The sequence below is a fragment of the Tamandua tetradactyla genome, chromosome 1 (genome assembly GCF_023851605.1).
Source record: "Tamandua tetradactyla isolate mTamTet1 chromosome 1, mTamTet1.pri, whole genome shotgun sequence".
Classification (NCBI taxonomy): Eukaryota; Metazoa; Chordata; class Mammalia; order Pilosa; family Myrmecophagidae; genus Tamandua; species Tamandua tetradactyla.
The window spans coordinates 194,386,457-194,397,739 of NC_135327.1; the positions used below are offsets into that span (position 1 = coordinate 194,386,457).

Sequence of the window (11,283 nt, forward strand, 5' to 3'; positions counted from 1 at the left end):
TTCACCCTGACCCCCGCCCCAGCCCACCCACTGAGCTTCAGGCCTTGCCTGTCATCCGCCCCTTGTCCCACATTTCCCTCCCATCCAAATGCCTCCCCAATGCCACTTAGGTCCTAGACCTCACCCCAGGGCCTCAGCTCTCTCTGACTCTCTGACCTTAACCGTCTGCCCTCCTGCAGGGACTGGAGCCTGGGCGCCATGGTCCCTGTGGTCTGACTGCGCTGTGTCCTGTGGAGGTGGAAGCCAGGTCCGCACTCGGGCCTGCATGGGCCCAGCCCCTCACCACAGGGGTCCGCCCTGCCTGGGCCCCGATACCCAGACCCAGCACTGTGGGCAGCAGCCTTGCCTGGGGCTGCTGGAGGCCTGTTCCTGGGAGCCATGGGGGCCCTGCTCCCGCAGCTGCGGCCCAGGCCTGGCCTCCCGCTCTGGGTCCTGCCCCTGCCCGCTGCTCCAGCCAGACCCCAGCTGCAATGGTACCTCCCTCCATCTGGACACCCAGGCCTGCTACCTTGGGCCCTGCCCGGGTGAGTGTGCACAGGGAGTGAAGACCACCCTCCCCATTTTCTCACCTTGAGAAAATTTAGGAAATAAGTTTTCCTAACCACCTAGAATAGAGTTTTCGGTTTGTTCCTTTCCTTTCCTCTTCCCACCATCTCTGCTTTGGAGTCCTTTGACATGTGACCCTCATTGCTGGATGAGAGCGAGAATCCAGCCAGTCGGGTCCCCTCTTCACCTTTTCCTATACAGGGTTTTGGCTAGGGCTGGGCATAGGCCGAGAAGCCAGGATGAGAGGGAAGGGCAGGTAGGACGAGGCTGAGGGAGTTTAGAGAAGGCCCCTGGTTGACGCCCCTCCCACCCCCATCCCTAGCGGAGTGCGTGTGGAGCAGCTGGAGCAGCTGGACAAGATGCTCCTGCCAGGTGCTGGTCCAGCAGCGATACCGACACCAGGGCCCAGCCCCCGGGCAGGGCGGAGAGGGTACCCCCTGCACACGTCTGGACGGCCACTTCCGGCCTTGCCTCATCAGCAACTGCTCTGGTGAGATGCCCAGGAGCAAGGATCAGGGTTAGGGATCTCGGAGGGTCCCTACTGGGTCTCCCAGCTGCCCTCAGAGCAGACCTCCAGTGTCCACTGAGCTGCCTTCCCTGACCTCTGCCCTTGGTGACCCACAGTTACTCCCCCTGCCCCACTCCTCAGCTACTCTCTCATCACAGCTTCTCTCCTCCAAGAATGCAATCAGTGCTGACTTTTCCCACCTTATAACTTCTAGCCCAGCTGTAGCTCTGCTTCTCTGTCTCCCACTTGCCAATCCCAAGGTTCTCCAAGGCCCAAAATGTCCTTCCCTGGAGGCATCCAGCAGGGGCTGGGTGGGTGCTGGAGGGGGTGACTCTTTTCTAGATCCTTAGGTCCAGCTGAGGGCCCTTCTCCCTATGGGCAACAGTGGGCTTGCACTCTTACTCAGTGACCCCAAGGGGCCTCGGTGGGACCTCCTAGAATGTGCTCTAGGATGGGTGGGGGCAGGAGGGAGAAGGAGTGTGTGTGTGGGTGGCTCCCTCATCGGCTTACCAGCCTTCTCCTTCCCCCGCCAGGGGAGAGCTGCCCCTATCCCTTTGAGTTCCAGGCCTGCGGGTCCCCCTGTGCTGGGCTCTGTGCCACACACCTGCACCGTCAGCTCTGTCAGGACCTGCCTCCCTGCCAGCCTGGCTGCTACTGTCCCCAGGTGAGGGAAACAGGGTAGGAAAAGGGGAATCCTCTGTCCACACTCCCACATCAAATTGGTGATACTTGAGTCTCCTGCCCCTCTCCACAGTGCCCTCCTCCTCCAAACCCCTCGTATTTGGTGCCTCCCAGCAGTTGTATTCTCCATCATGGGCTCTGGGTGACGCTGGTGCACCTGCTCCATGTGACTTTGGGGCCAGGCATGGCCCCAGAGATGACCCAGACACAGCCCCATCCCTTTCTCCTTTTCCATACAGGGACTGCTGGAGCAGGCTGGGGGCTGCGTTCCCCCTGAGCAGTGTAACTGCCTGCACGTTTTGGGAGAGGGAGCTGGGGACACCCTGGCCCTCGCCCCAGGGGAACACCTGCAGCTGGGCTGTAAAGAGTGGTGAGTGGCTGAGAAGAGGGCAGCAGCACCCGGGGACTGGAGACAGGGAGGCCCTGGAGTCCCTGGAGTGGGGTGGTGGAGGGGAGAATGGGGTGTGGGCGTGGGGAGGGAGCCAGGGGCAGAGAAGGCCAAGCCAGGCCCCCCAGGCCCAGCCCCAGCACCCAGAGAGTCCCTAGACTCTTGACCTTGCAAACCCCTCATCCTGTTCCAGTGAGCCCAGAGCTCAGGTTACCCCCAATAGGAGCATGCCCCAGTACCACTCAGGGCTGGGTCCTGCCTCCCATGCCCACCTCTGACCTCACCCTCCCACAGCAAATGTCAGCGTGGGGAGCTGCAGTGCACCAGCCATGGCTGCCAAGGTAACCTGGGACTAGCAAGGCCAACTGGGCTGTTTGCCTGGGACTGAGGGCTTCCAGGACATGGAATTTGCAGCGCTAAGTCCAGGCCAATCCTAGGCAAACAGGGACAGTGGGCCACCCTGCAGTGGCCTACCGACACCTCTTCCAGCCTTTCCTACATCTGGCCTTTCCTGGGTCATAAGCTGTGCCCCCATCTTCCCTTACTGCTGGGGACTCTGGGCCTGGGGGAGGGTCACTGAGAAGGTTCCCCATGCACTGCCTTTCCCAGGGTTTCTGCCTCTGAGTGGCTGGTCCGAGTGGTCGCCTTGTGGGCCCTGCCTGCCCCCCAGCACCCTGGCTACTGCTTCGAGGATTCTCCTACAGGGGCGCTGGCCCCAGGACTCAGCCCACCTCTCCCCCACCTCAGCCACCCTGCTGGTTTCAGAGCAGTACCGCTACCGCCTCTGTTTGGACCCGGAGACAGGGAGGCCCTGGGCTGGGGACCCACAACTTTGCACTGCACCCCTCAGCCAGCAACGCCTCTGCCCCGACCCTCGTGCCTGCCATGGTAATGGGGTGGGATAAGGGGTGCAGAGGTAAAGAAGGGAGGGGCCTGGAATAGGGGCAGAAAGGGAGCCTGGCCTTGTCAAGGTGGGGCGGGGCTAGGGATGACTTTCAGTGACCAGGCAGTTATCTAACACCCTGCTTGCCTCTAGGGCTTGCTCAGTTTGAGGCTGGGGTTGGGACAGCAGCAGAAAGGATCCAAGCAGCAGGTAGAAAAAGAAAGGAGCCCAGGGCAGCATTGGAGCCTGCTGCCTCCAGAGTGTGTGCAGTAGTAGATAGGGAAGGCCTTGGAGGGGAAATGGGAAGCAGGGAAGGTGGTAGTCCCTGGGGACTGACTTCCACTTTATCTTCCCCAGACTTATGTCAGTGGAGTCCTTGGGGCCCCTGGAGCCCCTGCCAGGTGCCCTGCAGTGGGGGTTTCCGGCTGCGCTGGAGAGAGGCAAGGGGCCCCCATGGAGGAGGCTGCCAAGGACCTTGGGCTCAAACTGAGAGCTGCAACCCTGGGCCCTGCCCAGGTAACCTTCAGGCACCGTGAGGAGGGGACTGAGGGTTTGGCCTCTGACCCTGGAGGCATGCACTGGAAGGTAGGGCATTGTCCTGGGATACCAAGAGTGTCCCCAACACAGACTCCTACCTTCTGGTCCCCAGGAGAGAGCTGTGAGGCCCGGGAGACTGTGCTTACCCTCGACTGTGCCAACCAGTGCCCTAGAAGCTGTGCTGACCTCTGGGCGCACGTGCAGTGTCTGCAGGGGCCCTGCCGCCCAGGTGGGAATGCAGGGGCTCCAGGATCAGGCCTGGGCCTCCATTGCTGCCCTCCTCCTCTCCTTCCTCCTGCTCCCAGAGAGGGTCTGATCTTGGGGGAAGAGATTAGACTGCCAGATCGTGAGATACAGGGCAGGAAAGTGTGGGTCCCCAGGTCAGGCACCAGGTTCTGCATACAGCGAGTCATCTGCCATCAAGACAAGCTGTATTGTGAAAACACTAGGGAGAGGAAAAAAGCCCAAGCAGCCTCAAGGTCTCACCAGCTGCAGGCCACCCGCAGGGCTGGCTAAAGGGGCCTTTCCTGTGGCTGGGCAGTGGGGGATGTAGTGGTTACCAGGTGACAGAAACTCCAGTGCCAACCTAAGGGCTTGGACTTGATCTGATCGCCAGAGGATCCATCATGAACCCTGTTCTGGTGCTTTGTCCTCCTCACCCCCCCAGGCTGCCGCTGTCCCCCTGGCCAACTGCTACAGGATGGGCACTGCGTGCCCATCTCCTCTTGCCGTTGTGGCCTCCCTGGGCACAGTGCCTCTTGGGAGCTGGCCCCAGCTGAGGTGCTGCAGCTGGACTGTAAAAACTGGTATGGCTGCCCACTGGGAGACAGGGGGCTATGGGCTGGGAGGCTTGGGGAAGGTCAGGGCTTGGGGATCTTGCTGGGGAGTGATGGTTCTGTTCACTTGGACTCTGGGAGTTGAGCTCCTCCTCCACGTCCCTGTTCACAGCACCTGTGTCAATGGGTCCCTGGCATGCCCACCCCATGAGTGCCCAGTCCTTGGGCCTTGGTCATCCTGGAGCACTTGCTCAGTGCCTTGTGGCAGAGGCACCATGGAGCGGCATCGGAGCTGCGAGGAGGGTCCCCAGGGGGCACCGTGCCAGGCCCAGGACAAACAGCAGTGGCAGGAATGCAACCAGCAGCCCTGCCCTGGTGAGTGCCAGGGGTGGCAGGGGCCTGAACCTTCCCTCATGGTTGCTGAACCCAGGCTCTGGTCCTGGCTGGCTTCCACCAGGGTTCCCGTGCAGCCTCCCTTGGGGAGGCGGGCTGAGGGGAAGACTGTAGCACCAGCCATGGGGGCCAAGGTCATGAAAGGAGGCGCGTTCTCAGGCAACCTCTCCCCTGTGACTCCAGAGGACTCCAGTTCCCTTACAACTCTGTCCTCATCCATCATGCCACCCTCTATCTGTGTGCTCCCCCACAGAATGCCCCCCTGGACAGTTGCTCACCACCTGTGTCACCTCATGCCCAAGTCTGTGCTCTCATCTGCAGCCTGGCATTCACTGTGTGCAGGAGCCCTGCCAGCTTGGCTGTGGCTGCCCTGCAGGGCAGGTAGGTCTGGGGATGATGTTACCTGAGCCCCTGCCCAGGGGAAGTATCAGGGAGAAACCTCAACATGCCAGGGGAGTGGGAATGGGAAGGAAAGAGTTGGGGGTCCCAGTGTAACTGGAGCCTGCCCTGCCCTAGCTGCTACACAATGGCACGTGTGTGCCCCCCGCCAAGTGCCCCTGCACCCAGATCTCTCTGCCTTGGGGCCTCAACCTGACCCATGAAGAGCAGACCCAGGAGCTGCCTCCAGAGACTGTGATCACTTGGAACTGCACCCGCTGGTGAGGCCCTGGGGCCCAGGATTGAGGAGTGGGGTAGAGGAAGAATTGATGAGAATGGGGTTGGGGAGGGAGGGGATAAGGAAGAGGCAGTGGGAAGCATCTGAACATGTGGTTCTGTCTTCACAGTATCTGTCAAGATGGAGCCTTCAACTGCTCCCTCGCTGACTGTCAGGGTGAGATGTGGCTCCTGCCCCTGCTGGCCCCCACCCCCCGCCAGCAATGCTGAGGTTAGAGTGGGCCCCAATGAGCCCATGGCAAAGTCAGTCTCCTCCTTCAGGAAGCCCCCTCCCCACTCTGTCCATACTGACTTCTCCCGAATGAGGCCCAACTCCCACTGCCAGGTATGTCCTGGACACCCAGCGTGGTTCATCTGCATCATTAGGGACATTTTCTAGGTGTACTGTGTGCATGCTGAGACAGGGGTTCTGAGTGATACTGGAAAGAAGTCTCTTTCCCTGCAATGAAACTAGAGCTTTGGCCCTAGTTTCTCAGTTTACCTAAGGGGTAAGCTGAGTTCAGGACCCCTGGCTGACAATCCCAGGCTGGGGGAGTTTGCCCTGTGCAGTGCTGCCTCCATCTTTACTAAGGGCCCACTATGTGCCCAGCTCTGCCACAGTGGGCTTGGTATGGATTTCAGAGATAGATGGCATGGCTAAGATACAAAAGGCTCAGCACACAGAACAGTTTGAAACTGAAGATAGTATCTATCTCCTGGGCAGCAAGTACACAGACATGATGTGGAATAGGAGCCTAGAGTGGGTAGGATAGATCAGGGGAGGCTTCCTGGAGGAGGTGAAACCTGAGGTTGCCCAGGCAATATTGGAGGGGGTGGCTAAGTGTGGAGAGGAAGGAGACTTGCCTGAGCAGAGGCGGGGACCAAGTGTAGAAGTCAGGAGTTGACAGAGCAGAGTTGGTCAGGAGTTGACAGAGCAGAGTTGGGCCAGTGTGAGAGAGGGAAGATCTGAGGCTGGATCCAGGGCTGACCTGAGCTGAGGCCAGCGGTCTTCCCTGGCAGAGTGTCCTCCAGGGGAAATGTGGCAGCACATGGCCCCCGGGCAGCTGGGGCCCTGTGAGCGGACATGCCAGGAGATGAACATGCCAGAGGCTTCTCAGATCAACTGCAGTGCTGGGCGCCTCCCAAGCTGCGTGTGCCAAAGCGGGCACTTCCGCAGTCAGGCAGGCCCCTGTGTGCCCGCTGACCGCTGTGAATGCTGGCACCATGGGCGTCCCCACGTGGTGAGACTCATTCCCCCACTGCCACCCACCCTACTCCTTCCTAACCTCAGCCTCCCTATCTAATGAGTCTGGATCTTGACTCCACTGGCACCTTCCCGCAGCTCCCAGGCCCAGCAGGAAGGGCCTGGGCTCTGCCTTTACAACCGCCTTTGCCCTCCCTGCTCCCTCCTGGCTCCAACTCCAGAGTCCTTCTCCCCTCTTGAAACTTGTTAATCCAGCTCCAGTCCTAGTCTGTTTCCCTAGCAGGGAGCTCCAAGGTTGGGTTCAGGCATCACGGCATTGTTATAGGAAAGTTTATAGGGATCTCTATAAGTCTACAGCGATCAAGACGAGTGCCACACATCCCCTCTCCCCAACCCCACCACTCTCTTGCCAGCCTGGATCTGAATGGCAGGAGGCCTGTGAGAGCTGCCGCTGCCTCAGTGGGAGGACGATTTGTGCCCAGCAATGCCCCCTCCTTACTTGTGCTCAGGTACCCACCCGCAGCCCCGCTCCTTCCCAGCTCCCTCCTCAGAGGGTGGTCTTACAGCTGCTGGGTAGGGGTATCTGGGCTTGGGGAGCTGTGGCCATCCTCCTGAGGTCAGGCCCTGCTCCCTCCACAGGGTGAGGTGAAGGTAGAGGAGCCAGGGAGCTGCTGTCCCACTTGCCGCAAGGAGACTCTGGGTATGGAGGGGGACCCGAGGTGTCTCCTGCCTAGCCTCTCCCTGGTCTGGATCCTTCTCCCAAATTATCCACGCCCATCCCAGGAGTCTTTGCAGCCTGGTGTATACCCTCAAAGCCTGCTCACCACAGTCTATATCACAGTGCTAGCTCCCACCCCAACGCACATGCCCCCCTCAGGCCCAGTCTCCGTCACACAGAGTCCTTTCAGTGACTGCCTTCTCTCTTTCCTCCCTCAACCGCCTCACACACTCCCCTGCACCTGCCCCACGCCCCCACAGAGGAGCAGTCAGCCTCCTGCCAGCACCTCACAGAGCTTCGCAACCTCACCAAAGGCTCCTGCTACCTGGATCAGGTAGAAGTGAGCTACTGCAGTGGGCACTGCCCATCCAGCACCGATGTCATGCCTGAGGTGAGCACAGGGGCTGCTGTCAGGCCCAGGGGAGGTGGGGCAGCCATTGCTGTGCAGTGAGGACCTGCTGTGCACCTAGAATCTGGGTAAAACCTAGAGGGCATGAGAGGATACAGCCCATCCTCACTGAGCTCACAGCTGGGGACACAGACAGTAAGAGCCAAGGCTGAGTTTTCACCCAGGTGGTGGCCTTGATTAGTGGTTGGTCCAGTGACCTTCAGCTGGCTTTGGGCTCTGGAGCCTTGATGTGTGCCACTGACCCACAGAGGTCTCTTCCTGTTTCTCCCTGCTGTGGCCGGCACCCAGCTCCTGTTGCATGCTCCTCTGCTCCACTGCACCCCTCGAGCCAAACAAACCAGGGTACCAACAAAGGAAACTACTAAGGAGCTAAGTTTAGACTAAAATCAAAGCCCATCACACAAGTGAAAACTTTTAAGGGATAGGTTTGTCCTAGACATTTCCCAGCAGAGTTTATAAGCCTGTGCCAGAAGGCTGACTCAGTCTTGAGTTCTGCCCTGTGCTGCTCTGCTTTTGCTCTCCTCTGAACCCAAAAGACCTAGTCCTGCCCACGGTGAGGATCTCCATATGGGCTCCAGTGCCCACCCCACCTCCCTGACCCCTGTGCCTCCAGAACCTGGCTTGGCTGTCTCTGCCTGTCAGGTCCTCTCTTCAGTTCTGCCCAGAAGGAGCCTTGATTCCATGCCCAGTCTAGCGTCACTTCTCACTCTGTGGCATCCCACCCCTGCTTGACCCACCAGGGATACCTGTTCTGGAAGCCAACAGTGCTTTCCTACCCGGTCTCCAAAGATGCTGCCCCCAACCCTCTACCACTCTACTGCTCCCCTGGGTACACCGTGGACCTCCTAGGGAATCCGTTCCCAAATCACTTGTGGAATTTTTAAAACATAGAGTGAGAAAAAATAGAAAATAGTTTGCAGAAATTTTCTAGGAAGGGAAACTGAGTGATAGTGGGAAAGGAATTAGAGGGAGTTTTTTTTTCATTAACTTTTTGAACTTTGTGTTATGTGAATGTATTGCCTATTTTAAAAATACAAGCATAACTATAATTACACATAAAATTAAACATTCTGTGGGACTTATATAGAGCAAGAGGGGTCTGGAGTTTTATTCTCTGCTTCAGAGTGAGAACTCACTTTGCATTTAGGATCAGGAATGTGCAATCTAAGGCTCAGATATCTGCAGTTTCGTATACTACTACCGTCTGTCTGACTATAAGCCCCCTGGGATAGAGACAGAGTCTTTTCCACCTTTTGTCAAGATGGTAATAAGCACATTAAAGGCAGGTTGTTGGACCTTCTGACCTGCAGGGGCTAGAGTGAGGAGGTGAGCTGGGAGAAGGAGGGATTGATGGTGGCACAGGCCTCCTCTGTCTGGCATCCTGTTTTGTGAGGAGATTTGGGATTTGGCGCTCCCTCTGCCCCAGCACCCCCTTGTGGGGAAAGGCCAAAGGAGGTGGGGGAGGGTGGTTTTGGCCAAATCACTTGGCCCTGCCCCAGCTCAGACACCCTCTCTCACCCAGGAGCCCTACCTGCAAAGCCAGTGTGACTGCTGTAGCTACCGCCTGGACCTGGAGAGTCCTGTGAAGATCCTGAACCTGCGCTGTCCGGGCGGCCACACTGAGCCCGTGGTGCTGCCCGTCATCCACAGCTGCCAGTGCCAGGCCTGCCAGGGTGAGTCTGGGTGGGGCTCCGGGCGGGACGGGGACCCATGTGGTGAGTTCAAGCCAGGCCCCTGGGAAAGCACACATACCCTTAGCCCTCTTCCTTGAATCCTTTCTTTTCCCTTCTCAGCATTCTTGTTCGTCTGCAATCACACCTACAAGCTTGGGTGACTGGAGTAAATCCTACCCCAGCGCAGCCATTTCCTCCCCTGCTGAGTGGTCCCTTATCTATAAAAGCAGGTGGCACCTGCTGCATTGGTTGTTGTGAGGCCTGGGTGAGAGCACGTCTGTGAAGTGCTTTGCCGCTACTGAGTAGCTGGTGTATGATAACTTGAAGCCACACTGTGTGGTGGGTGCGGGAGAAACAAGAGATCTACATGATGTGGATATGCCACCTGGGTGGAGAGCCCAGAGGAGTGCATATTTGCTCTGGACTGCTTCCTGGCACCTCTTCCATCCCTCTTCTGCCAGTTAGCTCTGCTGCCCTCCCCTCTTCCATCCCATCGCTTCCCCTTCTGACCACTCTACCTCTTTTGCTAGACTATCTTCCTCCCACTTTCTTGTCCCCAGGAGGTGATTTCTCAAAGCGCTGAAGAGCTACACTGGATGAGTCCACTGTCTCCCTCCTGGGGTCTGCAGGCTGTGTGTGGAGCCCACGGACCCACTGGTAGAACTGAACACCAACTCCCACGCCCATCCACATGCCATGGACAGGGATCCAACTCCTGGGACTAGCATATCTTAAATAAAGTGGCACTGGCTGCAGGTCTGTGTGTAGAGTCTTCATCCTGGAGGATGGGTAGAGGAGGAAGGGGGTCTGAGCCTTGGGCTGGACCTGCAGAAGGTCTACATCTCCTGGGACTCCTCTGTGAATCTGCCATGGTCCGGATTGTGAACTGCGGCAAGTCACTTCCTATATCTGAGCCTCAGTTTCCCCATCTGTAACATTTTGAATCTAATAGTCTCAGGACCTCTTGTATCTCTACATCTCTAGTGCCCCAAGGTCATATCCCCTCCACACACCTGATTTCAGTTGCAGCTGTGATGGACAGTTCCCTGCAAACTCACTCATCTCATGCTGACATCTGCTTCTCCTCCTCCTTCCTTTTACCTTAATTTTTTTAAAAAAAATCTGTTCTGTATTTATTCTGTATGACATCTGTGCCTGGTAGAGTGAGCACTTGGTAAATGTTTTTTTTTCTTTTTTTATGAAAAACAACATATATACAAAAAAGCAAGACATTTCAAAGCACATTGCAACAATTAGTTGTAGAACAGATTTCAGAGTTTGGTATGGGTTACAATTCCACAATTTTAGGTTTTTCCTTCTAGCTGTTCTAAGATACTGGAGACTAAAAGAAACATCAATTTAGTGATTCAGAAATCATACCCATACATCCTCTGAATAACTCCATCATTACCTTTAATCTTTCCCCCACTCTTTAGGGGTATTTGGGCTATGGCCATTCTAACATTTTCATGTTGGAAGAGGCTATCTATAATATGGGGTAGGGAAATGGAACTAGTTGATGTTCTGGAGAGGCTGGTCCCTCTGCACTTCAGGATTTATCTGGTCCAGGGACCCATCTGTAGGTTGTAAGCTTCAGAAAGTTACCCTAGTGCATGGAACCTTTGTAGAATCTTATGTAACATATCAGATCAGGTGTTTCTGATGGTTAGGTTCTGATGTCAACTTGGCCAAATGATTACACCCAGTTGTCTGGCCAGGAAAGTACTGGCCTGATCATTGCTGCAAGGATATTTCATGGCTGGTTGATTAAATAATCAGTCAGCTGATTGCATCTGTGGCTGATTAAACCTGTGATCAACTAAGGCATGTCTCCCACAATGAGATAATCCAATCCACTGAAGGCTTTTAAGGAAGAAGAAAGACTCACTGCTTCTTCAGCCAATGAACCTCTC

The 11,283-nt window shown here is 56.8% G+C and overlaps 1 protein-coding gene across 1 annotated transcript in view; it reads left to right on the forward strand.

Moving 5' to 3' along the window:
- Window positions 1–9,468, forward strand: part of LOC143682278 (SCO-spondin-like) — a 60,192-nt gene extending 50,724 nt beyond the window's left edge. Inside the window, exons 86-103 of the mRNA XM_077159102.1 lie at window positions 180–524; window positions 869–1,036; window positions 1,588–1,718; window positions 1,975–2,105; window positions 2,418–2,464; window positions 2,733–3,011; window positions 3,364–3,522; window positions 3,656–3,772; window positions 4,211–4,349; window positions 4,492–4,694; window positions 4,966–5,093; window positions 5,229–5,371; window positions 5,498–5,544; window positions 6,387–6,607; window positions 6,984–7,079; window positions 7,210–7,270; window positions 7,549–7,679; window positions 9,220–9,468. Of these exons, the coding sequence (XP_077015217.1) occupies window positions 180–524; window positions 869–1,036; window positions 1,588–1,718; window positions 1,975–2,105; window positions 2,418–2,464; window positions 2,733–3,011; window positions 3,364–3,522; window positions 3,656–3,772; window positions 4,211–4,349; window positions 4,492–4,694; window positions 4,966–5,093; window positions 5,229–5,371; window positions 5,498–5,544; window positions 6,387–6,607; window positions 6,984–7,079; window positions 7,210–7,270; window positions 7,549–7,679; window positions 9,220–9,468 (2,795 nt within the window). The remainder of the gene's footprint in view (window positions 1–179; window positions 525–868; window positions 1,037–1,587; window positions 1,719–1,974; window positions 2,106–2,417; window positions 2,465–2,732; window positions 3,012–3,363; window positions 3,523–3,655; window positions 3,773–4,210; window positions 4,350–4,491; window positions 4,695–4,965; window positions 5,094–5,228; window positions 5,372–5,497; window positions 5,545–6,386; window positions 6,608–6,983; window positions 7,080–7,209; window positions 7,271–7,548; window positions 7,680–9,219) is intronic.
- The last annotated feature ends 1,815 nt before the right edge of the window (window positions 9,469–11,283 follow it).